The sequence below is a fragment of the Ascaphus truei genome, chromosome 5 (assembly GCF_040206685.1).
Source record: "Ascaphus truei isolate aAscTru1 chromosome 5, aAscTru1.hap1, whole genome shotgun sequence".
NCBI classification, from domain to species: Eukaryota; Metazoa; Chordata; class Amphibia; order Anura; family Ascaphidae; genus Ascaphus; species Ascaphus truei.
In genome coordinates this window covers 179032201-179059908 of record NC_134487.1, presented here as the reverse complement: position 1 = coordinate 179059908, position 27708 = coordinate 179032201, and the positions used below count along the sequence as shown (strand labels likewise).

Below are 27708 nucleotides of genomic sequence, written 5' to 3'. Positions count from 1 at the left end.
TATTTGTACTTACAGTATGTGTGGAAATAGATAAATGAGGAATACAGGCGGGCCCCAACAATACGGCAGGTTCAGTTCCAGGTCCCCGCCGAAAAGCGATAATCGCCTTAAAGCAGAACATAGCATTTGTGCTCTCTGCACACAAAAAAAAGCCAAATTCACCTGCGACCTCCCGTCCCTCCTCCCTCCTACTCCGTCCCAGAATACAGAATTCCAGAAGGAAACTAAGGCGAGCCAAGAAGAGATTGGATGGGAACCGAGAAAGGGGGAGGGGGCACGAGCATGAGCGTGCGTGGAGAGCTTGGGCTGCATGACGCAACCCGGCATGCCGGTGGGGGGGAGGGGTTACAGACGCTGGGGTCAGGAAACTTTACATAAAACCGCCGTTTTCACGGAACGCCGCCTGTATGTAGCTACTGCTATTGTAATGTTAGTAATGTTAATGTAATGTTAGTAGACTAGAGTTAGATGAGCAGGACTAAGTTTAATTGTATTACAATAGCACGCTACAAGTTTTCGTTTATTGGTGTGTGGCCAATATAGGTTGTAATGTTGATGAATCTCCAGGCACTCCCAGTTGAATATTTTATCTAAGAATTTTTATATTTTTTTTACATACAAAAAGACCAACGTTTTGGCCACCAAGGGCCTTCATCAGGATTCCTGTTCTTCATTAATATAGGCTGTAAGACAGGTTGATACGGCAGCCCTTTGTAAAGGATCAATGGGAATATACTGTAAGTAAGTAAACATGAAAGTAGTGGTGTAGTGGGTGTGAAAATAAACAAGTGGTGATACTCCATACCCATTAGTTACTAATGTTAATGGCGTGTTATGTTAACATTGCATAACAACCCACCCCAGGTAGCCATTTTATTTTATCACTGTCAGGGATCCTTTCCATAAAGTGCTTAAACCACCCTTGTGCTCTGCAATAACCAGGCTGTGCTGGGAGAATTAAAAATGGCCATCCGAGCACAATGTTTTGCAATATAGCTAATTAATGTGGGAACCAATTATAAAGAACATAATACAAACAGCGGCCTTGCTCTTGTAGAATGCTAATGTATGTGGTGCGGGGTTGCATGGCTACATGCTTCTAATTACTTTGTTAGTCAGGTACAGCTTTAAGACATCACTTCCTCCCGCTAAAATGATGCGGGACGCTTTCCGGGGAAGAGCGGTGCGCATTTGACGTCATGACGCTCACGGGACTCGCTTTCCTGCCTGGTGGAACCGCGGCGCCCAGTGACCGAAAGTGGAATGCAAAAAAACAGCTGCGCCTCAGTGCGACCGAGAGCGGTAAGGACAGTGGCCACCCTCACCAGTACTGCTTGTGGTGTTACATACTGTATGTGCAATGGGTAGTTAATGTGTAATTGGGATATCTATTTCCTCTCAATATGTAATTTATATATTATTGTATATGACACACAAGGTACAGTATATAGACTTAGTATTGTATATGTGTTATATAATCTCCCCACCTCAATACGTTTTATATACTATAGATATGTAATGTGAGGTCCAATTGGTACATTGTATAATATCTAAATGGCATACATATATCATAAATTAGTATGCATGTATTTTTGTGTGTACTGTATATATGTGTGTTTGTATATATAAAATACATGTTTATATATGCATATCTCTACGTGTGTGTGTGTGTGTGTGTGTGTGTATGTGTGTGTGTGTGTATGTATGTATGTATGTATATATATATATATATATATATATATATATATATATATATATATATATATATATATATATATATGTGTGTATATATATATATATATGTGTGTGTATATATATATAGTGGTTGACAAATCACCAAAAAATCTACTCGCCACACAAAAAAATCTACTCGCCACCTAGTACCAAACGTGTGCTGCTTGGGCCAATATTTACTCGCCCGGGGGTTAAATCCACTCGCCTGGTGCGAGCAAATGTATAGGTTTGTCAAACACTGTATATATATATATATATATATATATATATAGAGAGAGTCTTACCTACTCTTATCTCATTTGAGCAAATGTCAGCAAGCCAACCTCACACTGATGATACCCATCAAGGTTGAAACATGTCTGTGAGTGGGTTAACTGACTTTGCATCTCCCAAGTCCTTGCTTAAAAGCTGTGTTTAAAGCAGCATGCATTGACTAAGGGTTGCTCATGTAATGTGAGCATGAGATAAAAGGTGGCACTGTGTGCTCATTTGCATGTCATTTCCCAGAATCCCTTGCTGCAGTGGAAGTGCTGTTTGCTGGGTGATAATGGTGAAAGACAGGGTTGCAGATCTGTCTAAGACATGCAAATAATATACAGGAATATTTACAGTTGCTATATATATATATAATTTGTGTCTGAATTTACATTTATACGCTCGCACAGACACTTCTGGAGATAGGTGTTGATTACGTTCAGAAAACCCTTTCACCCCCTGCTTGCCAGTGTTTGTGTAGAGATTAAATTACAATGTTTAATGGGGCCACTATTTATAAGCAAATTAGTGTATATATAATTTAAAATACTTTTTTTTTTTTCCAAGAAGCAAATAAGCAAACTTTTTTACTTTAAGCTTTATTAAAACTTTCTAAGGAACCAGGAGTGCACCTTTAACTGAACCCCTGCTGTCCTATAGACACACCAAGGCGTGCAGCAGGTTTAAAGATGGCACACAGAGGTGAGCACCCGCCACTGCATGTCACGCCCCCACCGGAGCTGTTGGAGGATATTTTTGGGGTGCAATACACCCCTCTACCCTACATGGCGGCTATAAACAAGATGAAGAGGCTTCCTTCAGGACAGTACCTATGCATGGAAAATATTGAGGAGGTTCTGGAGAGAAGGCAAACCGCAAATGCCAAGGAGAGGGAGCGGGTGAGACCTCGGCGTGTAATTAAAACTGCATTCACCTTTCTATGGCTGTGATTATACCCCAAAACGCGCGCAGCCTCGCGTGTAGCGGCGCCGCACTGCGCCAAACAAGTATCTTACATCCAATGAAAGTGCTCATGCCACAAGTGACGTGCGCGACGTACTGCAATGCGTACGGCTGGTTAGAGACGGAGAATTTTTTATTTATTATTCCTTGTGAAGGCGTGTCACGTGAGCGGTTCAACCCATGAGGGCGAGCCGCTCGAGGCCACACCTCCTGCTCTCCCTCCCCGGTATAATCAAGATGCTGCTCGGCGGCAGTACTAGGTGACATCACCGAATAGCGCTGCAGCACTTGGTATAATCAAGGCCTTAAGCCGCTACATGTGCTGCTTGTTTTGTTGTGTTTTTTGTATATCTATTTATTTTTGCTTTATTTGATACGAGGGATCACTTTCAATCCCCCCTTCCCCCCTCCCTCCTGTCTCTTTGGGGAAAGTTTGGGGTAAAATCCACAAGCCCATCTTTGCCAACATAATATAACGGCTGGTGCTGTCACTGTGGAAAGTAAAATGTTTCCGTCCCTAATGCGGATTAAGACAAATGTCCACATTAGAGACCGAAACACTAATAAAATAAAACTCCCTTTTCTTGCATGTAGCTGTGTGGTAGCACTAATGTTCATTACTTAGGCTACGCTTATAGTCTCGACGACGCATCAAAACAAGTGTATTGAATCCGTCACGTGCGCCTATAGTAGGAGACACGCAACGGCTTGGTCGCGATCGCTGTAAGTCAAGGAAAAATTGATTTTTCAGGGACCACAGCATGACGTGAGCGGTTCAGCCAATGAGGGCGAACCACTCACGGCCATGCCCCCGGTCGCCGTTTCTTGCCTCTTAACACTATAGGCAGAAATCGCCGCGTAGCCAGCACTGTGATCGCGTTCCTAGGACCAGATGCCAGGAACCCCTGAAGTAATTTTTTATTTTCCTGAGTGTTTACGTGTGTGTATAATAATCTACAGATAAGAAACATCAACAGTGGGTTTTCTAAGCTGAAGACCATTGTGCCTCTGATCCCTAAAGACCGAAAACCAAGCAAAGTCGACACGCTCAAGGCGGCAACAGATTATATTCGGCTGCTTCATGATATCTTGGAAGAGACGGGGGGGTTTGAGGTACAGTAATGCATCATTATTTGTTACCGGTTGGTCAAGTTCAGTTTACAAGAGCTGGTGCACATAGGAAGTTTTAGTAACACTAAATAGAACAATTTTCGTTGGATCCTGTGAAAAATCAAATGTTTTCCTTTTCCTCGTGTACACCAAATTGACGTTTATCACATACTTGCGTTTATTTATTTGGTTAACGGGGCCAATAAAATCTACTTGGAAGAACAACAGAAAAAGTAAATAATTTTAGCAGTGACCGTCTCCTCACCAAGAGATTAGATAAATATTGTGAAACTCGTCCGACGCATACAGATGTAGGAAGATTTCTTGTCCCCGGCGCTGTGTCCGAAAAAGCAAACGGCCTCAGCGCTGGGGAAAATGGCTGCCGCGATCGCGCTGCCAGGGTCCGTGCTTCTGGATTGGAACCACTGCAGCGTTATCCAGTCTGGGCTGCGACCGTGGCAGGGCAACGCGAACTGTAAGCTTTGCTACCGCTGTATGTTTGCCATGGGAACTTCCACATCCCAAAACATTATCTTCAATGACTGGCTACTTTCATAGTTTTATTTGGACTAACAATATTTTTACACTGAGTAAAGCATTGCTCTCAAAAGCTTGTATCTAAAATACTGTTTATTCTGTTTATCCAAATTACAAATGGTATCGCCTACTTTTGTAGTCCTCCCTCAGGTTTTGCATCATTGCTGCCAGAACACTTTTTTTTTCCCCCCCAAAATCCATTGACAAACAATCGCCTGCTTTTAAAATCCATTAGTTCTGTTTTTGTTGAAGGCGTGACGGTCCCCCAAATTGCAGGTCTCTCCTCATCCGAAGTAGGTTTACCTCGACCCTCTGATATCTCCTGTAAACCAGTCTGAGACATCTCATATATAAATCCGCACGCAGTATTCTCTGAACAGATGGAAGCCCCTCCTGCAGACGGCCACATGAAAGCCCCCGAATATTTCAAAACAGCATTATTTCCATAACACACACTCCCTGCTAATTGCTTTTCCACTTTGATGATTCGTATTTAATTGTAAGGAGAGCATTGGGAAAAGTCTAGACTGTATTGAACCTTCCACTTGTTTATTCTCCAGCCTTTGAGGTCAGGAGTATTTAAGGCGAACAATGAAAGCCGTATGAGACCCTGTATCTGTGGAAGAGAGGAGAGTGTGATGTTCATTGGGTTTTTTTTTTACCTTGCAAGGTGTTGCAGGCCCCTCTGGCAGCAAAGGGTTAAGGCAGTTCAGTCATCACTGAGTATCATCAAAAACCGTCAGATTTGAAATGTAAAAGGACTGTAAGAATAATGCTCGGAGAGCCCCAATTATACATTTTATTTTGACCCCTATTCCATATGCTGCAAAGCTGTTTCCTAGTGCTGAAGATTTTAGTACCATTCATTCAGTATGAATTGAGCTGATCTCTTCTCCAGCACTGGGAAGCGACTCTATAGAAGCAGTGAATGGAGTGAGCAGCCTGCCAGCAGAGGCCGTAAACAGTAGAAGAGACCAAATATAAAATAATTTGGACAACATTGAGTTAAGGTAGAAAGAAGCCCATCATACATTCTCATTTTAAGCTTCATTTTATTTTTCCATTTTTTTCCCCCCCGATCTTAAACCTGATGTATTGTTATTGAGGCTCATGTTCCTTCATCGTGCGCTGTTCTATAAAAATTAAGGAATGGCCTTTTCTTCTCACGTAACAGGAATGTGACACTAAGCACTATGAGCTCATTCCAGGTGTCTGTTCTAGAGAAATAGAATAGTTGCGCCAATCATGTATAAGTAAAATAAAAATCAGTCCCATGCAGTATACCTGCTGCCCGAGTCTCTTTAGAGGTGATTCACCAACCTCTATATATGACAGTCTTAGAAAACGGGGGGGATCCTCCGGCGCTGGTTGATGCTTGGGACTCCGAGTTGCATGTAATATAAAAGCAAAAAAAGGGGAAGGGGGTATGGGGACCACAATCAGAAGTAATAATAGTGTATTAGCAAATATATGGATGTATATAAGAAACACACTTACATAAAATTATTGGATCTTCAGTGCAGTTGGGGATAACTCTGGGTATTACCTCAAAAATAGGAGAGAAAAGGGGGACATAGTATAACACTTTTTAATAATGAACAAATTGAAAAGAGATTGGGCACTCACAAACGGCCAACAGTTAATGGCATATAGAAGAGATGTCTCCAGGTTTCACAGACCGGTCTTTTCACTCTTTGATTGTCAGTCTGCAATCCTCTCCAGTTGGTTTGTTGTTGTCTGCAGGAGGGTTGGTAATTAGCAGCGGTTGGTCTTCCGGTCTTGTGCACAGATCGGTCGTCCTCACGCTCAGTATGCTCCTTGTCTCGGCTCACGTTTTTTCGCGCATGTTCGTCAGACGCGTTTCGCAAATTAGCTTCCTCAGTGATGTCACTGAGGAAGCTAATTTGCGAAACGCGTCTGACGAACTTTGGACAAGTCAGGCCACCGTATAGAGGAAGAAAATCTCAATCCCAGTTTGGCCAGCATCACGATCGGAGCGCATGCGCATGCGCGAAAAAATGTGAGCTGAGACAAGGAGCATGCTGAGCATGAGGACGACCGATCTGTGCACAAGACCGGAAGACCAACCGCTGCTAATTACCAACCCTCCTGCAGACAACAAACCAACTGGAGAGGATTGCAGACTGACAATCAAAGAGTGAAAAGACCGGTCTGTGAAACCTGGAGACATCTCTTCTATATGCCATTAACTGTTGGCCGTTTGTGAGTGCCCAATCTCTTTTAAATTTGTTCATTATTAAACAGTGTTATACTATGTCCCCCTTTTCTCTCCTATTTTTGAGGTAATACCCAGAGTTATCCCCAACTGCACTGAAGATCCAATAATTTTATGTAAGTGTGTTTCTTATATACATCCATATATTTGTTAATACACTATTATTACTTCCAGGTGTCTGTTCTGTTCCTTTTCATGTTTTTTATGCCTTATTTTGGTTAGAAAGTGGAAAACGTAACTGATGTGGAACCCCCACACCGATACCCGCTGCCCGCCCCACTGATGCCCGAGTTCTTCGGGACTGTTCCTCCTCTCCCCTCCGAGTTCCACATGGACCCCTCGGGAGATTTCAGCGGGGGTGACGCCCCCTTTGCGCAGAACGGAGCGGAGCCGATGTGTTTGTGGAGGACAGCAGGCATGTTTCCGGGATACCTGGAGCTTGTGCAGATCCACAAGACGGGGAGAATGGTAATGTCCTACCAGGAATAGCGCTCGCTGAAGCTGAACTTAACCTTTACACTGCTACATGGGCCAATGTCACACAATCGCGGTGCCGGGAATAGTTAGAGCTGCTACATCTTTATAGTAATGCAACTGTTGTGTATACTGTATACATATAGTATGTGTATATAATCAATGTTCGACAAACCTGTACATTTGCTCGCCCCGGGCGAGTGGATTTAACCCCCGGGCGAGTAAATATTGGCCCAAGCAGCACACGTTTGGTACTAGGTGGCGAGTAGATTTTTTTGTGTGGCGAGTAGATTTTTTGGTGATTTGTCAACCACTGTATATATCCATATATACATGACATGCAAGGCCTTCTCTCTCTCTCCCCCCCCCCCTTATATAGTAGACAGCTTGCAAGCAGTCACAAAACGTCATAAATTGGCTGACAATTATATTTTGTTCTGATGTTTCAGTCCACCTTGGAACCTTTATCAAAGAGTGATAGCACTGTATTATAAGAGCCTATTTATACCCAACCAAATGCAACCTGGACGCCTAGAGAGGTCGGGAAAGATACTGGTACATGTGTGTTCAACAAACAGTAACTGATTTGTTATATATATATATATTTGTATTGTATTTAAAAAAAAAAAAAAAAAAAAGGACTTGCATAACTATGAAGCAACAAAGTTATGTAAAGAGAGAGGTGTAGACAATTAGTATTTATATTATTAAGTTACATAGTAGATGAGGTTGAAAAAAGGCATATGTCCATCAAGTGCAACCTATGCTAAATGTAGACAACGGATACTTTATCCTATGTTTGTACTTGCAGTATATTGATTCAGAAGAAGGCAAACAACCCCCCCCTCCCCCCAAGTGAAATACGATCTAATGATATCTCATAAGGGGAAAATAAATTCATTTTTTACTCCAAATATTGGCAATCAAATTACTCCTGGATCAACATCCTTTCCATGTTTACTTATTTGGTATATCCCTGTATACATTTCCTTTCTAAAAAGATGTCCAACCTTTATTTTAACATAGCTATTGTATCTGCCATCACAGTCTCCATGGGTAAGGAATTCCACATTTTAACTGCCCTTGCTGTAATGAACCGTTTCCTTTGTTGCTGGGGAAATCTCCTTTCCTCCGGACTTAAGGAATGACCCTGTGTCGTTTGTACTGCCCTTGGGATGAATAGTTCTTTTGAAAGCTCCTTGTATTGTCCCCGAATATATTTGTATATAGTTATCTTATCCCCTCTTAGACGCCTCTTTTCTAATGTAAATAAATCTAATTTAGTTAGCCTTTCCTCATAAATCAGATTATCCATCTCTTTTATTAATTTGGTGGCTCTTCTCTGCACTCTCTCTAGTTCCATAATGGATTTTTTAATGGAGTGGTGCCCAGAATTGTACTCCATATTCAAGGTGTGGTCTTACTAATGCTTTATAAAGGGGCATAATTATGTTTACTTCCCTTCCATCCACTGCCCGTTTAATGCAAGATAAGATCTTGTTTGCCTTTGCAGCTACTGCATGACATTAGGCACTATTGCTAAGCATGCTGTCTACAAGCACTCCTAAATTCTTCTCCATCAAGGATTCCCCTAATTTATCCCCATTTAATTTGTAAATCGCCTGTTTATTCTTGTTTCCCAATTGCATAACCTTACATTTATCTGTATTAAACCTCATCTACCATTTACCTGCCCAAGTTTCCAGTCTATCCAAGTCCTTCTGGAGAGAAATTACAAACTACTACCTTACGCAATTTAGTATCATCAGCAAAGGCTGCAGCCCCGCTAGCGCTGACCGCACTCATGCTTGAGAGCGGTGACGTCACCAGTTCTCCAAGCATGAGCGCCGGATGTCCTGGCTATTTCAGAAGCGTGCGCGCGGGGGTGTCGCGGGCAAGTTGAGCGCGCTCGAAAGTTATTTATTTTTTTTGTTTACCCAAGCGTGGGTGTGCGTGCCTGTGCGCACCACGTGAGTGGGGACTTACATAAATCTTTTTGTAACAAAGCGTCAAGCATCGCGCGCTCAGCGCCAGCGGGGCCGCAGCCAAAGATGGAGTCTTTGCTCTCTCTGCCAACCTCAGGGTTTAATAAACCAGTTCAAAAGCAGGGGACCCAGGAGCAATCCTTGAATAGAAAGCAAATGGCTTGCAATACACTTTTCTGCTGTTTCCACCTCGCAGCCCTTAAACTGGGTCTTCCCTATTTTTATTCTTAGAGAGATCTATAGTGCAGTCTTGAAATTGCGTAAAGGAGTCTACATACACTACCTGTTATCTGGAAAGCAATTATGGAGAATTGGGATCTGCTGTCTATTTACTCAAGACTCCCGTGAAACAGACACCATAAATGTGACTAACACATCCTGGTGCAATGTTTCCCTGCATTGAACAAGTATACTTTGACGCGATATCTGTGGACCTTTTGATTTTGGCATCTCTGTATGTAATCAGTGACACTTGTTAAGTCACCACCAATGTTTGGAACTTATTTTACACGATTTTGAATAAGTCCAGTGGAGTGCCAATCTGATTTTGTGTCTAATATGACCCTGACTTGTTTTGGATGCTGCCATAGGTGCTCAAGCTTCCAAGATGAAATGAGTGCGCCTATTCATCATTGATGGGGCATATTTACGCCATCAGTAACGCTGCATGAACTTGCATCACAATTTCCACTCCAGTAAGGCCAATGTGGGATGATTACTGTACTTTTTTTTTTTTTTTTTAACTCATCTGAACTTTTTTGCGTAAAAATTCACACTGTCAATGATTTATTACCCCCTGACCACATTAGTACTTTGGATTTCCCTATGTAGCCCCGGTTCCCCTTGGGCTCCTATTGGCCCCCTTACCTCCGCGGCGGTTGTGGGTGCCTCCGGGGGGTAGGACGTAGATCCGGTGGGTGGCGGGAGTGTGTGGGGGAGGCTAGTGAGGCGAGCTGGTCGCCGGAAGCTTGCGGCGCACCAGGCTAGCGGGGGGCACCATTTTGGATGTTGCTTCGCGCATGCATGAAGATGGAGCATGCGCAGTAGTCCCTTCAGTGTGGTGGCCATTACGGAAGATCGCGTATGCGCGCGAACGCCAACCAATCGGCGAAGGCTCTCAGCGGGGATTACATGTCCCATGAGCCTCTGTATAGGTCAGGTGGTCCAGTACGGCCAATAGGGCTGCAGCTTTCTTCCTGAGGGAGAGGAGATACATTTTTGCGCACAGGGAAGAGGGCAGTCAGAGCTGGGAGCAGGTTAGGGAAGGGTGTGTGCAGGGAGCAGTAGCCCCTGCACTAGGCCAGGTTACCCCCCTAGGCCCCAGATAGAATCCTATCCATAACCCAGATTGTGGTTGTGACAGGGACAGGCCCTAGGTAGGGACCCTGCCCCTTTAGTTATTTGCTGAGTTCAGGGACACAGTTCACCTGCTGTGCAGCCCTGATCATCGTGTTTGGACTCAGACCATCACTCAAGATAGAGACTATCTTCATAGTGGGACTGTCTGGCGGGACGCCACCCCACGTAGCGGAGGCAGCGTTTGGATCACTCTTTCGGATCCATCATCCAAGTAAAGCATCTGCGCGCCCGGGTGTGGACACACCCGGCAGGTTCCTTCATCATACACCAAGTGCACCAACTCTCATCACAACTTAGTGGGCAGCGCTGTCTCACACGTGGGTGGGGGCCTCTTGGGGGAAGGTTGTGGGATTACGGCCTGCACTAGGTCAGTGTTACAGGATGACACTATTGTCATATGGTTATTGTTATATATTGTGTTGTGTTGCATATAGTAAACTGTTTTATCCATAATCTGGTGTAAATGGTTACTGTATGTGGTTCCTGTGTCAGGGGTTATTCTACGCACTAGAATCTCTGCACAGGTGCAGGCGCTGTAAGTAGTACATTCCAGGATACACCCCAGGCTCCCAGTGGCGGGCTCACAGGAAGCCTGAACCTCTATCAGGTAACCCACCACACCTGGTAACACCTGTAGATTTCCCCACATGGTCTATATCTGCGATTTGGGAGGGGGGAGAGAAAGTGTATTACACCTACAATGGACCTTAATTTGACATGATATTTGGCTAGAATTGTGTGTTTGACACTGATGCATTCTGGATCCAACTACCTGGTTTTTATATACCATACATTATACAATTTTTAGATTTAAGTTACAATGTTTAACATCATAACTAATCAGTTTAATATATTAAGGTCAGTGGTGATATTTTCTCATTTTTAATACACAAGCATGCTTATGGTTGAGTTTACCTACAACCTGTGTCCCATAGTTTTCTCTCTAACCTGTCTTAGTCTCTACACTCATATTTTTTGCTCTCCCTTTAAGTTTGATGTCTCCTCTTTTTCATTAACTTGGCATAAAATAACAATCCATTACATATTCTTCAAACCACAATCATATCAGATCAGGAGTTATCTAATCCCCATACATTACTTTGCGTCATAATTATGTACGCCCCTTTTTGGTACAATTTGGCATATAGTAACGAACCTGTTGCTCTTTTGTAAAAATGCAATTGTATGATGTGTACGTTAACATGTTAATGAAACGCTCTATTCCCCCATTATGTTGGTAAGCAGTTATTTGCTTGTTAAATAGTCTAATTAGCACTGTTTTATTTTTTTCTTTCCATTTGTTGCTAGGCAACTAGCAGCTGCCCACCATTTCTCTAGGTGTCCTGATTGCCTTTTGGTAGGGTATAAATATGCATGCAGCACTGTATTAGCACACCATGATAACGGTCTCAAGGCGGACCGATGCATCGGTACAATACAGTTCTATCTTTCACCAATTTATGAAGTCTTGTGACTGCCTCCAAGTTGTCTCTGTCTATGCTGATATTTACAAGTGTACCCACGAAAGTTATTTCATAATAATTAAACAGTGACTTGTCAAAATGGCACAGATAACACAAGATATTCCTGTTTCATTGTTACTAGGTGTATCAGAGCAAGCAATGAGGCTGGGCTTTGTTGGGAATCCATGTTGGTAAGTATTCTCTGCACTCATTAGATCTGCTTTAATTTCAGTGCTCATACTTTTCTCCCAGTTCCTGTAGTTTATAGTCACAGATGGGTATGAGTCAGAATAGTGTCCATCTAGACCAGAGGTCGGCAACCTGCGGCTCTTTCAGCTGCTACTTGTGGTTCTCTGCAGGTTGCCAACACCCAGCTGCTGCCTCTCTCCCTCACCACTCTTTTCTGTCTTTGACTCTCTACTCAGACCACCCTCGGCTGCCTCCTCTTCTTCCTCCATCTCACCTCAGGACTTTGCTGACTTTTTTTAAGGAAAAGGTGGAATCCATACGTCAGAACATCCCATCTGTTGCCTCCTCCCATCCCACACTGCTTCCTAACTCTCCTGCCTTTCTTGACTCTCTTTTTCTGCTTTCTCGGAGGAGGATGTATCACTGCTGATCTCCTCTTCTCCCTCTACCACCTGCCCTCTTGATCCCATTCCTTCCCATCTCCTAAAACCTCTTGCTCCTTCTATAATCCCTATGCTCACACAGATCTTTAACTCCTCCCTCTGCTCTGGTACTTTTCCATCTTCCTTCAAGCATGCAACCGTTATACCATTGCTCAAAAACAGCAAGCTTGACCCTACCTGTCCTTCTAACTATCGACCTGTCTCCCTCCTGCCTTTTGCCTCAACTCCTGAAACGTCTTGTATTCTCTCGATTGCTACACTTTCTCAACACCTATTCTCTTCTACACCCTCTACAATCTGGCTTCCGCACTGCTCACTCTACTGAAAAAGCCCTCACTAAAATAACTGACGACCTCCATGCTGCCAAAGACAGAGGTCATTACACTCTGCTCATATTACTCGACCTCTCTGCAGCATTTGACACCGTGGACCACCCTCTTCTCCTTCACATCCTCCATACTCTTGGTATTCGGAACAAAGCTCTATCCTGGATCTCCTCTTACCTCTCCCATCGTACTTTCAGTGTCTCTTTTGCTAACACCTCCTCCTCTATCGATCTCTCTGTGGGGGTATCCCATGGCTCTGTCCTGGGACCCCTTCTCTTTTCTCTTTACACACTCTCTCTAGGTGACCTAATCCCATCTTTTGGGTTTAAATATCACCTCTATGCTGACGACACACAAATTTTACCTTTCAACCCCTGACCTTACACCTGCTATTCAGACCAAAGTTTGTGAATGTCTCTCTGGAATATCATCCTGGAAGGCCATCTGTCGACTGAAACTTAACATGGCAAAAACAGAGCTCCTTTTACTTCCTCCTAAACCTGGCCCTACTACCTCCTTCCACATCACTGCTGGAAATACGATCATTCACCCAGTAGCCCAAGCACGCTGCCTAGGGGTCACACTCGATTCCTCTCTCACATTCAAAACGTTTCTATAACCTGTCGCTTTTTCCTCCGCAATATCGCAAAAATACACCCTTTCCTTTGTTACTCGACTGCTAAAACTCTGACTCAGGCCCTCATTTTCTCCCGTCTCGATTACTGCAACCTCCTGCTGTCCAGCCTTCCTGCCTCTGACCTGTCTCCCCTACAATCTATCCTAAACGCTGCTGCCAGAATCGCTCTACTCTTTCGTAAATCTGTCTCCACATCTCCCCTCCTGAAATCCCTCTCCTGGCTTCCGATCAAATCCCGCATCTCACACTCAATTCTTCTCCTCACTTTTAAAGCTTTACACTCTTCTGCCCCTCCTTACATCTCAGCCCTAATTTCTCGCTATGCACCATCCCGACTCTTGCGTTCTTCTCAAGGATGTCTTCTTTCTACCCTCTTTGTATCTAAAGCCCTCTCCCGCCTTAAACCTTTTTCACTGACTGCCCCGCACCTCTGGAATGCCCTTCCCCTCAATACCCGGCTAGCACCCTCTATCCACCTTTAAGACCCACCTTAAGACACATTTGCTTAAAGAAGCATTTGAATAGCACTATGGATAATCCTGGACACATGATGCATAAAGCTTGGCCCCCTGCAGACGCACTTACTAGAATTCTCTCCTACTGTCTCTAGACGTTCCCCTACGTACCAATTAGATTGTAAGCTCCTCGGAGCAGGGACTCCTCTTCCTTCATGTTACTCTTACAGTGTGTCTGAAGCACTTATTCCCATGACCTGTTATTTATATTTGTTATTTATATGATTGCAACATGTATTACTACTGTGAAGCGCTATGTATATTTATGGCGCTATATAAATAAAGACAAACAATACAATACTATTCTGCCGACAAACCTAAGGCTGCGGGCATGGTCAGCGCTTAGTCGCTGACGCTTGGCAGTGAGCCCCTGCAGCCGCAATGAGAGCGGCTTTAGCAGGCGCACGCGTCCGCAGGCGTGCAGAGACAGTCAGATTTAAATTTGCACGCTGAGGGGAGCGGAGGGCCGGTCACGTGAGCGGTTCGCCCAATGAGGGCGAATCAGCTCTGTGACGTCATTGGCCTGCCCCTGGACGGCGTGCGGACTAAGGCCAGGCTTTCCCTCAGCCTCCGCGAGCCTCAGGACGGCTGAAGTCCCTATGGACTCAGCCTAAGCTGCCCTGATCCGCAGAGGTTGCCTGCTGGAAGGTGTCTATGGATGTGCCTGTCCAAGCTGAGGTTCACCTGACAGGCATCTTTCAGCAGGCAGTTCGGCAGGCCCCCTCTCTACAAGTTTCTAACAGGACGCCTCAATCCTCCAGGGCAGCAGGCATACACATCCTCTCTTCCAATATCTCTATCTCTCTCGCTCTCTCTCGCACGCGCCCCTGTTTCTTTCTCCTTCCCCTGTCTCTCCTTCCCATCTCTGACAGCTGACACACATGGCAGTAAAAAGTACCTGGATACATTGTGTCTTTTTCTTTAGGTCCTGGAGAAGTTATTCTTTTGAAAAATGAAGATTTTTTTTCTTGTAAATACATATACGCTGTATATATAAAATAAATATATCTGGCCAGGTGCTTCTGTTTATTTTGATGGAATATTTAAGAATAAATACATTTAAAAAAAAATTGGCAAGCAGCTGAGCTAGTGTGTGGTTTGTATCAATGTTTGCCTTGCTCTGGGATCCTTTTGAGAGATGAGTACAATACAGTAGTACAGAGTATGATCACACAATTTCAATCGTCTGAACCCAATTATTTTGAAAACAGATTTTTAAAAACAAACCTAATTGAAGTGCTTCAACAATGACAGAAGCTGACCACTAATGACGCTAGCCCTCTAAACCGTGCCTCTCTGATAGCTCAGGGTATTAAATGTACACTATAATTTAATATTGAGTAGTGATTCTGATGTTAAACAGCCAAATGGGCCTGCAGCGCATTGCTATAAAAATCCTTTCCAAAGAGGATTTCTCTATTGAAGATACTACTGGGAGTTTGTGTGCCTGGATATTTCAGGGCCACAATAGCTATACAGGCATACCCCGGTTTAAGTACACTCACTTTAAGTACACTCGCGAGTAAGGACATATCGCCTAATAGGCAAACGGCAGCTCGTGCATGCGCCTTTCAGCACGTCCTGAACAGCAATACCGGCTCCCTACCTGTACCGAAGCTGTGCGCAAGCGGGGAGACTATAGAGCCTGTCACAAATGCGTTATTTACATCAGTTATGCACGTATATGGCGATTACAGTACAGTACATGCATCGATAAGTGGGAAAAGGTAGTGCTGCACTTTAAGTACATTTTCGCTTTACATACATGCACCGGTCCCATTGCGTACGTTAATGCGGGGTATGCCTGTATACAATAGTTTGCAGCCTTCCCTAGTATACATAAAGATTGTGCGGTGTACATGCTTTGCAATGTGTTGCAGGCTTTGACAGCAAAGGGGGTTAACATCACACCCAGTTTATCAAAAACCTTTCTTCAGCCTTAAAGCAGCAGTCCCGCCAAAAATACATTTATTTTTTACTCCTTGGCTGTATGTAAAACAAACACACACAAAATTATCCAGGTGAGATTGGTGCTTTACAGTACTGGGGTTTACAAACATTATATACTTGAAGTGCATATATTCGGCACTGAGTGGAAAGACTTGTGATTCAATTACTGTCTCCTTGTGTTTAATTGGATTTTATCCTCCTAACCTCCATATATTGTAACCTATTTGCTGCTGCAATGCCTTGTTGGTCTCTGGCAGCGAAGGGGTCAGTGTAACATGACCACCAAGGGGCTAAATGTATCGAGTGTGTAAGTGATGGGGCTTTGTGTGAAGAATAATCCATATAGATGTCTTGGTTTTGTTAATCCTGTCTACCAGCAGGTTAATATCCCAGTGTTTATAATTGTATATAGATGACGTTCTGCTACACTGAACTCTTTCTGTGTTCAGATGGCAGAGAGAAGCCTGGGGTTGATGCTGGGTGGGTGTGGTAGGAGGATGGAGGGGGGAGGACCCAGCAAGATCACTGTCACATCCTTTTGTTTGCCAGCTGTGTGGGGAGAGAGGCTGGGCTTCTGTTTCCTGAACATAAATCAGCAGATAATATGGACTTGCCAACCTGCAGCAGATAACATTTCCATCGGAGGCTTTTAAGGTATGTACAGACACCATAAAATCTGGTTCTGTGTATGAGCTGTTTACTGTATTTTTAATCTTGATATAACTCTGAAGGGTCATGCAACATTTGTCATCCATTTACTCCTACAGGCGCAAGGGGTTCCCCAGAGCTTTGCAAGCTATTTCATTGTCAGATCTTTTGGGTATATTAATTTTCTGGAATGTATAATGTGTTCTTGGTGGATGTACAGTAGCATAGCACAGGTATTATCCATACTGTAAATGCAGGTTCTTTGCTGAGATTTGCTCATGGCTGCACTGCTGCTCTTGGCCACAAGAGGGCACGCGGGCTGCAGAGGGAGTTGTCTAGAAAAAAAAAATCCCTCTACAATAAAAAAAAAAAATGATGGTGTTTTGTGTCTGTGGAAGGATCCAAGGAGAAGAGCTGGCTGCTTTTATTTTAAGCCTTGCATGCCCTATTCTCAAGCACTGCATTTCTGGCATGTTGGCACTGTGTGGGTTCCAATGCAGGGGCCATTAATCAGACCTGCAGATGGTAAGTGTGGCTTCACATCAATGTGGATGGAGGGGGAAGATGCACTGATACCCATTCATAACACAGGATAGATGTGGACCATTCTACCAGCAGGTAAGATTATGCTTGCTGATACATCCCTGCTTTCACAATGCAGAAGGACATCGCAGATATCAAGCAAAACGTAACCCTCTTGCTGCCAGAGGGGGATAAATATCCATAATTAAACCACAAAAGCCTTAATTCCATAAGAGACCACTACAATATTTTAATGAGGAATAACACATGATGGTGTGACCCCCTTTTTAGCGCTAAATATCCTGGTATACTGGATTTATTTCAGGAGTTCTACACATACACACGTCTCTATTCTCCAGGGTTTGGCACTGCAGGGGTTAACTGTACTGTGTCAAAGGGAGTGTCATTGTTTACTTGCATAGCTTCAATGACCAGTGTACAGTCCCTGTCTCTTTACTTCAAAAGCTTCCAGCAGCATGAAATATGGAAAGCAATTTTTATTTTTCCCTCCAACATATTGCTGGAAACTCAAGCAGAAAGGGGGTTAATCTTAGACTTAAACCTGTGTTCTAATGTGAAATAGCCTTTTTGTGCAGGAACAATTTTCTTTTGTAGGGGTGGTGGACGGTGTTGTAGACAATACCATGATGTATAAACCTGCAACAACCCAACCCCCATCTCTCTGACCCCCGTATCAACAGTTACTGCCCCCGTGCCTTTATCTGTTGTGTATGTGTAGATCAAAGCTTTTACGCAGTGGGGGTTATATCTACTCATTTACTGCACTGCCCCTTTGGCGCTGAATGGGTTAATCGCTTGCAATGCGTTTTTCAATGCTGTGGCAGTGTGAGCTCTCTTCATTACATTTAATGTATGTTACATGACCCGCCAACATTATAATTGCATTTGTTAAACAATTGCTTTGTGCTAAGAGGTATCGGAACAAATGGTTTGGTTTTAATCAAATCTAGGTTTGCTTCCCTATATTTTAATTATATATCTATCTATATCAAAAGAAACAAAAAGCAATGAAGTAGCGCCTCTAATATAACCTGAACACAAGCTAATAAAATGAAGAACTGATTAACCGTACCACGAATTAGTCTATTGGGGTGGTTCATCTCATACCTGCTTATTTTTACAGTACTTATGTGAGTGGGCATTTGCTTGATTTTAAGTTCCATAAATTATGTTATTACGTTAATGCACTAGGTGTGCGCCTGTTTTTTTCTTCTTTTTATATATATATTATATTTTATTAGGTGGTATTTTACTGCCTAGCACGTAAGGGGTTGCCTTAACTTTCCACAGGGGTGTGGCTTATAGCTATGATGTTGTAGGGTTATCGGTCTATAGATGCCTTATATTGACACATTTATAGAACCTGGTCGGTACTCCGTGGAATCCCTGCCCTTTCTGTTTCTTTCAGCATGATGGGGAGAAATTAAAGTTTCTAGTCCAAATATTTAATATTATCTATTGATTTATTTTCTTGTCTCTTGGGAACTAACTGTTTCGGAGTCTTCTTATCTATTGATATTGTGATCAGCTGCAATAGTTTTTAATTCGTCTATTACATAAGAATTGGAGTAACACTCCATCAATGTTATATCCCAGGCGATAGCAACCTGATCGGAACCATCTTAGTTTAATGAATAATCTCCTTATTACATTGGGACACCCATTGAAGTCAAGGGGAGTTTCTGTGCGACATCGCCCCGATGGGCATTATTTATGTTTAATGAAGGTCACTCTGGGGGGCTTAATCGGGCCCAACTGCACGGAAACTCGCACTGACTTCAATGGACGTTTCCATGTAACCGATGGCAGTATTGCCTTTTAATTCCTTGGCGATTAAAAGAGCGTTCAACATATGTGCTGCCGGACCTCAGCCCTGAGTGGGTAAATAACTGGGAGAGAGTAGAAATATCGCAAGGTGTGGCAGGTCTTAGTGTACTTAGTATTGCTCTCACAGCCCCACTCTGCACTTTCTGTGTATGTACAAGGGCTGTATTGACTCCAAAAGTGAAGCGGACAAGATCATAGGAGACATTCAGAAACCTACGCGATGGTGATGACTGGGATGGGCAAGGTTAGGACTGTGTCCTGCACAAAGACGGAAGTGTTACGTTTTCTAATTATTTTATTTGGCAAGAATTCTGAGGCGTTATAGGAAGCAATTATATGGAGAGATGGGAGTTAAAGGGGGTTATATGGAGTAATAGAAGAAGTTATATGGGTCAACGGGAGGAGTTGTAGGGAGCGGTTACATGGAGCAGGAGCTATAGGGAGGGTTTATATAGAATAATAGGTGTAGTCATAGGTAGAGGTTATATGGAGCGATGGGAGGAGTTATAGGGAGCGATGGGAGGAGTTATATGGAGCGATGGGAGGAGTTATAGGGAGTGGTTATATGGAGCAATGGGAGGAGTTATATGGAGCGATGGGAGGAGTTATAGGGAGCGGTTGGGATAAGGAAATCCAATTCCCGGCACTCTAAATAAGAAGATATGGTACCAATAAATGTTCAGAGGGTATTGTCACAATCCTGCAATATGGATAGTAGTCCAAAAAGTCCGACAGAATATTTAACTTGGGCTGCGTTGATCCTCCGAAAGAAAATAGGAGAAAGACCCATATGGTGCAATAGCGTTTCTACTTTACTTATACAAACATAAAACCAAAGGTAAGACACACTTACAATGTATTCTGCTTTCTTGTACAATTTAAAATTGCCGTCCGCAACATGTGATACGCCGACAGGTTCCTGCAGTGCTGGATCCGCTTCTCACTCTCCACTCACGGCTGCAAATGGTTGGACGCTTTCTGATGACATCACTGCTACCTTCGGGTCGCTCACACAACGACAGAGTTCCTTTGGCTCCACCCTACGCGTTTCGCGACTGCTCAGTCACTTCCTCGGGATTTGGAGCCTTAACCCACCCACTTCCTTTTTATATTCGAGCACTGTCCCTGTTAGCCATTGGCAAGTATCCAAGGAGTATATTAAACAGACATATACCACAAAAGAGATCACTGGTGTGCAGTATGTTCCTTGGATCAAGGGGATCACAGGGGTCATGCGACTCCACCTGTTAAACATGCGTATGATAATGTAATATTCGGCTATTACAAACAGATCACTATTTAGTACCTAATTAAAAACAGAAGTGAATGGTATGAATTGAATAATAAACCTAAAATTAAGGACTACAATACCTTAATAGATAAAACAGAATAAGAATTCTAAAACTATAAAAATTGACGATGGGATGAGTTATAGGGAGCGGTTATATGGGACGATGGGAGGAGTTATAGGGAGCGGTTATATGGGACGATGGGAGGAGTTATAGGGAGCGGTTATATGAAACGATGGGAGGAGTTATAGGGAGCGGTTATATGGAACGATGGGAGGAGTTATAGGGAGCGGTTATATGGAAAGATGGGAGGAGTTATAGGGAGCGGTTATATGGAACGATGGGAGGAGTTAGGTGGAACAATAGGGGTAATAGAGAGCGGTTATAAGACGCAATTTGAGACGTTCTAGGGAATGGTTACATGGAGTAATAGGAGGTAGGGTTTTTATGGATACAAAAATATGTACTTTTCCTGCACTTCTGTTTGGCCGATAGGATTCGTTTACGTTTTCAGTGGTGTGTAACATCTCTGTGTCAGGATCCCCTGAACCATCACAATGTAAATAATAAAATAGAAGAGGTAGTCGCACTCAGTGTTCAAATGGTCCTCAAACCATTTTAATAGTAGTCAAAAAGACCAATAGTACATCTGGAGAAGGGTTAATCTTTTACCCTGAAACTTCATGCCACTATTTGTCTTTTTGAATACTATTAAAATGGTCCGAGGGCCCTTTGAAAAGTGTAAATACCTCTTGTTATTATTTTTAATTAGGATATATATGGACCAATAAGAGGAGTTATAGGGAGCGGTTATATAAAGCTATGGGAGGGGTTGTAAGTAGAGGTTATATGGAGCAATGGGAGAAGTTAAAGGGCGCAGTCTTTTGGAGCAATAGGAGGAGTTATAGGGAGTGGTTACATGGAGAAATGGGAGGAGTTATAGGGAGTGGTTACATGGAGAAATAGGAGGAGTTGTAGGGAGTGGTTACATGGAGAAATGGGAGGAGTTATAGGGAGTGGTTACATGGAGCAATAGGAGGAGTTGTAGGGAGGGGTTACATGGAGAAATAGGAGGAGTTATAGGGAGTGGTTATGGAGCAATAGGAGGAGTTGTAGGGAGGGGTTACATGGAGAAATAGGAGGAGTTATAGGGAGTGGTTACATGGAGAAATGGGAGGATTTATAGGGAGGGGTAACATGGAGAAATAGGAGGTGTTATAGGGAGAGGTTATGGAGCAATAGGAGGAGGAGGAGGAAGTGGTTATAGAAGGGAGAAACTTGACACAGTCTTATGTTACTATGCAGAACTTGAAATATCACATCTTATCTGTATTTTTTTCTCCCTTTTTCTGCAGTCAATAAAGCCGGCCAAATCTCTTGTATAAAACTGTACAAGTCAGTGTGATTAAGAGCTCCTTACATTGGCATGGACTGCATTATAACACATGACGCACAATCAACCCACTTACCCCTGTATGTTTGGTACTTAGTCCCCCGTGTGTCATCATGTTTGGGAGCAGCGCTGTATGTGCGGGCACGAGTTCTTCAGCGATCACCATCTGCCCTGACTCATTCTGCTGTGTGGGAATCACGCCTCGGTTCTGCCAGCATAACAGCGTAGATACAAACCTGTCAAATCTCCTTTATTTTGCAGTCGGTCTCACTGGTTTTTAGCACCAGGGTCTCAGACTTCAATGGAGTCTCACTGAACATAATAAGCACTTTTGCATTTGTTTATTTGGTCCAGAACCCCCTAATCTCAGATATTTTGGACGTCGGAGGTTGAAATCTCTGTAGATATAGTTCAACATCTTTCCGCTTCTAGACATAATTCAGAATCGTAGTTCGTTTGCCGTTCGTGATGTGTGTGTGTGTGATTATTTTTATATATATATATATATATATATATATATATATATATATATTTGCATGTCATTTCCCAGAATCCCTTGCTGCAGTGGAAGTGCTGTGTGCTGGGTGATAATGGGGAAAGGCGGGGTTGCAGACCTGTCTAAGACATGCAGATGAGCATACAGTTGTATATGTATATATATATATATATATATATATTTATATATATATATATATATATATATATATATATATATATATATATATATATATATATAAAAGTTATGGTGGGTGAAAAGGTGATTAAAAACCCTCCACCATATAGCATATAAAAATATTACTTGTGAGCACATTCACATGTCTTAGACAGGTCTGCAACCCTGCTTTTCACCATGATCTCCTAGCATGCAGTGCTACCACTGCAGCAAGGGATTCTGGGAAATGACATGCAAATGAGCACACAGTGCTACCTTTTGTCTCAAGACCACATTACATGGTTAAATCCTTAAGCCAATGCATGCTGCTTTTAAACATAGCCTGGGATGAGGTGAAAAGCCAATAAACTCACTCACAGACAGACTGTTTCGACCTTGTGGGTCTCATCAGTGTGAGGTTGGTTGTACCGGCTTTGCAACTTGAGACATGAGTAGGTCTTCACCACACATTATTTAAGTTATGGTGGGATGAAAAGGTGACTAAAACCCTCCACCGTATAGCATATCAAAATATTACTTGTGAGCACATTCACATGTCTTAGACACTCATGTCTCAAGTTCCAAAGCCAGTACAACCAACCTCACACTGTTTCGACCTTGTGGGTCTCATCAGTCTGTCTGTGAGTGAGTTTATTGGCTTTTCACCTCATCCCAGGCTATGTTTAAAAGCTGTGTTAAAAGCAGCATGCATTGGTTTAAGGGTTTAACCATGTAATGTGGTCTTGAGACAAAAGGTGGCACTGTGTGCTCATTTGCATATCATTTCCCAGAATCCCTTGCTGCAGTGGTAGCACTGTATGCTAGGAGATAATGGTGAAAAGCAGGGATGCAGGCCTGTCTAAGGCTGCGTTCACAGAGCCTCAGCCCGCGCTCCTCCGCGCTGAGGTTCGCCTGCCCGGTCAGGAGCAATCCCATGGACTGGCAGGCGAGCCAGCGTGCGCGATCGGGAGGGGGGGAGGCGGGGCAGTGAGGTTGCTGGGACAATAGCCATGACGTTGACGCTGCTTTGCTGTGATTGGAGGTTTTCAGCCAACAGCGCGCTGAAAAACAGTTTCGCCTGTCGGCTGAAAATCCCAACGCCTCAGCACGCCTGCGGACCTTCGCATGAGCCCCTTCTCAAGACATCCTCATTGAGGATGCCGGGGCTCATCACGGAGCATCCGCTCGGCTCAGCGCTGACTGTCCTTCCATGGACGCAGCCTAAGACGTGAGCACATTCACAAGTAATATTTTTAAATGAATATATATATATTTATTTTTTTCATCATCATCAAGAAGGCTCTGGCCCCAGTCACCCGTCGGAGCGCCTGGCTGCACGTGCACCAGTTTAAGCCGTGATCTGTGGTCCTAGGGTTGCGATGGGATGCGCGTCCAGAGAAGAGCAGGGGGAGCAAAGACAAGATTTTTGGCTGGGGGGTAGCATTGATGTCCCACGGCTGGTTCACCCACATTGGCTGAACCGCTGCCGTGACATAGCCACGCTTGGCCGCCACACCAAAAAACATTTCTTTTGGAAAAGGTAGAAACAAAGAAGAAAAGGGGGAGCACAGGTGGAGATACAATGAATGACAGATTACACATCTCTGGGATATAGGTCCCCAAGTTAGTGAATGGGCTGATGGTGGAGTGTATAATATCAGAAATACTTACACGGCCTTGTGTAAGTGTTATCGCATCAAGGTTTCTTTTCTTTGTCTTCATTCTGTGTCTTCTTTAAACCGAATTTCTTTTCTTCTTCTTGAATCTTGATGATGGATTCTTCTGATAACCGGCTGCCTTTCTCAAGTGAAGTGTCCCTCAAAAGGAATTGATGACACAAAAAGGGTATAATTCAGTTTCTGAGGGGCCACAATTCATAACAAGGTAATAACAGGGATATATGTAAATGCAGAAAGAAAATACTGCATGCACTCACACGGGCAAATGTGAGTGGACTCTTGAGGAGGGTATCTCTAATTTCTCACCACCCAAAATAGGGGAACGAAAACAATGGATAATCCTGTGAAAATGAAAGGATAACAAAGTTAAAGGGAATGGGGAAAGGATATACGATAATATAGTACTCACACGGCCACGTGTGAGCCCCCACGTGGAATGGTCTCTTTTCTTGCTGTCTCAGTGCTGTAGCTGTTCTCCCAGATGAAAGAAAATGCTTGTAGATCCAAGTCCAAGTGGCAAAAGTACTTTATTTAAAACACATATAAAACAAAAAAGCCCTTAGGTCTAACACCGAGGGGTCTAAGGATCTAAAACGCCAATCTGTCTTCAGGAGATGTGTGTCCAGGGCGCGTGGTGCGCAGGCAAGCTTAACCCGCGTCCGGGTACAGTCCTTTGCTCCTCTGCCCTGCTCCTAGACGGTGGCCTCACTAGTTCAAAATGGCTCAGAGGTTAGAACAACGCGTTCGCCCTTTCTTGGGCTTCCTCAAGTTCCTTAGCCCAGCGGTGGAAGTGGACCTGGCCGGCCAATCCTTAAAGACTGGCACAACTTCTGTGATTGGCTGTGTTTCTTCCTCTGCCAGGCTCACACTGAAAGATGTTCTTCACTCCGGGCCCCATGTCTCACCCCTCCCTCCCCCCGCCTGCTGCCAAAATGTAACAAACCCAAGCTGACACCTATAAGTATTTTTATTTAATTATTGTTTAAAGTTGTTTTGTAAATGTAACAGTGTTTCCCCCACACTCTGGGAGATCCCCCTGTAACCAGGTGTATGGTGCATGCTACCTGTTGGCTCACAGAATGCTGAGTTGTCTGCCGATGGTTGTGGGAACTGCAGGACAGGCTTCGGGGGTATATACCCAACATCTACTCCATGGTACACAGCGCCTCCATCTGCCGTAAACTCCAGATGTATGGAGGTGATCTCCTACGGTAGAAACGGTTGCCTCTCCCCCCAGTAAGATCACACACCACGCAGGAGGTATATTCAACTGGAACCGGCTTTATTCTTCTGCACAATCACAGTGTCAATGTAGTCCCTGCCCAATAAAGTCACTGTTCTGGTCTCCAGACTTAGGATGGTCCCTGGACCTTCACTTTGGGTCAAGGGTCCCTGCTCTTCCCTAGCCCTCTAGCAGGACCAGGGGAAAAGGTGATCCCTCATTCTCCCCGTTAGGGAAGAGGACCAGATCGTGCTAGTGCTCAGCAGTCCAGTGTGATCCATTCTCTCTCACGGTAGAGACAACTAAAGAATTTGGGGTTGCAACTCCCTTGAGTACAGTAGGGGGAAGGTACTAGGTCTGAACCCATGATTGGGCAGAACACAGACCTAGTCCCACCTCCTCCCCTGTCACTCAAGGAGAGCTGCTTGTGTGGGGAAAACCCATAATTGGTGCTGGCACTGCCTATTCTTACCAGGACTTGCATGCCAGTGAGGGCAGACTAGTAGCCACACCAGGCATGGCTACATAAACAACATGGTGAACCGAGATTTGTGGGGCGCTGCTTTTCTCTCTCTGCTTCTTTTTGTCTGATGTCAGTATATTCAACAAGCCAAAGCACATGCAAATCCCTCCCCTTATTTTTATTGGTTCCGGTGTGGACAGGTTGAGATAAGGGTAAAGAAAACACTTAACTGAGAAATACTTTCCCATGCAGAGGAAAACTATTAGATTGTTAAATTATTTACATAATGTTGTTTCTTGGTCAGCTATCCGAGATTGCAGCTTTTAATTGCATTACACGCAATAACACAACCAATAGGTATTGTATATAATATTGAAGAAAAACAAGTTGCATACCTTAGGGCAGTGTTTTTCATCCAGGGTTCCCTGCAATTTTCAGATGATTTGAAAATTGTACAGTACTAAATATAGAAGAATTTACAAAGCATCTGATCTCACTATTAGAGAGGGTTGGGGATCCTTATACAGTAATGCATCTGATCTCAGGCGTGATATTAGAGAGGGTTGGGGATCCTTATAATGCATCTGATCTCAGACGCTATTAGAGAGGCTTGGGGTTCCTTACAATGCATCTGATCTCAGACGCGCTATTATAGAGGTTTGGGGTTCTGCAGAATTTCACAGTATAATGATAGGGTTCCTTTACCAATAACACAGTTGAGAACCACTGCCTTAGGGATTGGAGAAATGTGTGTGACTCAACAGATAAAGGCAATGACTTTGAAGTTGGGGGTCTGGTTCTAATCCCAGTGTTAGCTCCTGTGACCCTGTGCAAGTCACTTTATCTCCCAGTGCCTCAGACACCACAATTAGATTATAGGCTCCAGAGAATCATTGTTCCTGCAAAATTCTATGGACAGCGGTGCATACACTGTCGGCGCTCTGTCAGAAACGCTTTGCTGGTCCCTCGGTCAGAGACAGGCTTAACAGGAGGTTTTCACCTTTTCAGTGCTGAAAGAAAGGAATTGCAGAGCAGTCAGTCACGGAAAGGTTATGTACTTATGGGGAAAATCCCAGTGGGATTATTTCTGTGCACTTTGCAAACTCCCCCTCTCCTCTGCATCATTCCCCCTCTCCTCTGCATCATGCAACAAGAACATCTCATCTGACCTGAAAGGCTAAATCCTCTGTCATTAAATTGTAAGGTCTGTCAAATGACCTCCTCTGATCTTGAATAGACTTGTTTCATGCATAATGTACATAGCCCCAGCCCATCAACAGCAAAACACTTACTTAGTATTGCTATTGATATTTATTTTTAAAGAGGGAGATGAAAAGATATCTTATTTTTTCCCTTTTGTGGTGCAATCCCTGATGGTTTGCAAACACAATGTTGAAAGCAACATAAAAATGGCCGATTTAAAGCAAAGATCTGACTTTTTGTGTTTCTTTAGAAAGAAATTATCATTTTATTTTCACCAGGGCTTCGGAATGGGAGACAGTTGTCAATCAAATGTTTATTTAACCTCTAGCCCACCCTGTCCCTGTTAGAGCCAATAACAATAAGGAAGGCGGGAAGTGGGGTGGGGGAGGGAGAGGTTTGCCTCTGCAAACTCCTGTTCCGCACACAGTGATATCACACAAAAGCAAATAACCAGAGGAAATCGAACCTTTCCCCATGATCACAAACTGGCTTTAAAAAATGGGTTACAAATACTTCTACATATCTAATTTTTGTAAAAAGTGTAAATCGCCCAGATTAATGTTCAAACATGATTGTCATTGGTTCCTTCTCATCCTAAAATGGACTGACCCTT

The 27708-nt window shown here is 43.6% G+C and overlaps 2 protein-coding genes and 1 long non-coding RNA gene across 5 annotated transcripts in view; 2 read left to right on the top strand and 1 right to left on the bottom strand.

Annotated features, from left to right (window-relative positions):
• Positions 1-1214: 1214 nt before the first annotated feature.
• FIGLA (folliculogenesis specific bHLH transcription factor) lies at positions 1215-15260 on the top strand. Its single transcript, XM_075598992.1, has 6 exons — positions 1215-1302; positions 2650-2888; positions 3913-4065; positions 7058-7303; positions 12259-12307; positions 15152-15260. Exons 2-5 carry the CDS (start codon positions 2679-2681, stop codon positions 12277-12279), a joined length of 630 nt encoding a protein of 209 aa, XP_075455107.1. The 5' UTR covers positions 1215-1302; positions 2650-2678; the 3' UTR covers positions 12280-12307; positions 15152-15260.
• A 1420-nt stretch (positions 15261-16680) lies between these two features.
• The window catches only part of ADD2 (adducin 2), a 93594-nt gene continuing 82566 nt past the window's right edge, over positions 16681-27708 (top strand). Inside the window, exon 1 of one of the 3 annotated variants that reach the window (XM_075601348.1) lies at positions 16681-16830. The gene's annotated coding sequence lies outside the window, so the exon portion shown is untranslated. Of the gene's footprint in view, positions 16831-17194; positions 17443-27708 lie in introns of those variants that run through there. The other 2 variants (XM_075601350.1, XM_075601351.1) reach the window with 2 other exon arrangements.
• On the bottom strand, positions 19799-24742 carry LOC142494505 (uncharacterized). The gene is made up of 3 exons (XR_012801493.1): positions 24200-24742; positions 21953-22084; positions 19799-20438 (listed from the first exon to the last, which is right to left on the bottom strand). It is a non-coding gene; the product is annotated as an uncharacterized LOC142494505 (long non-coding RNA).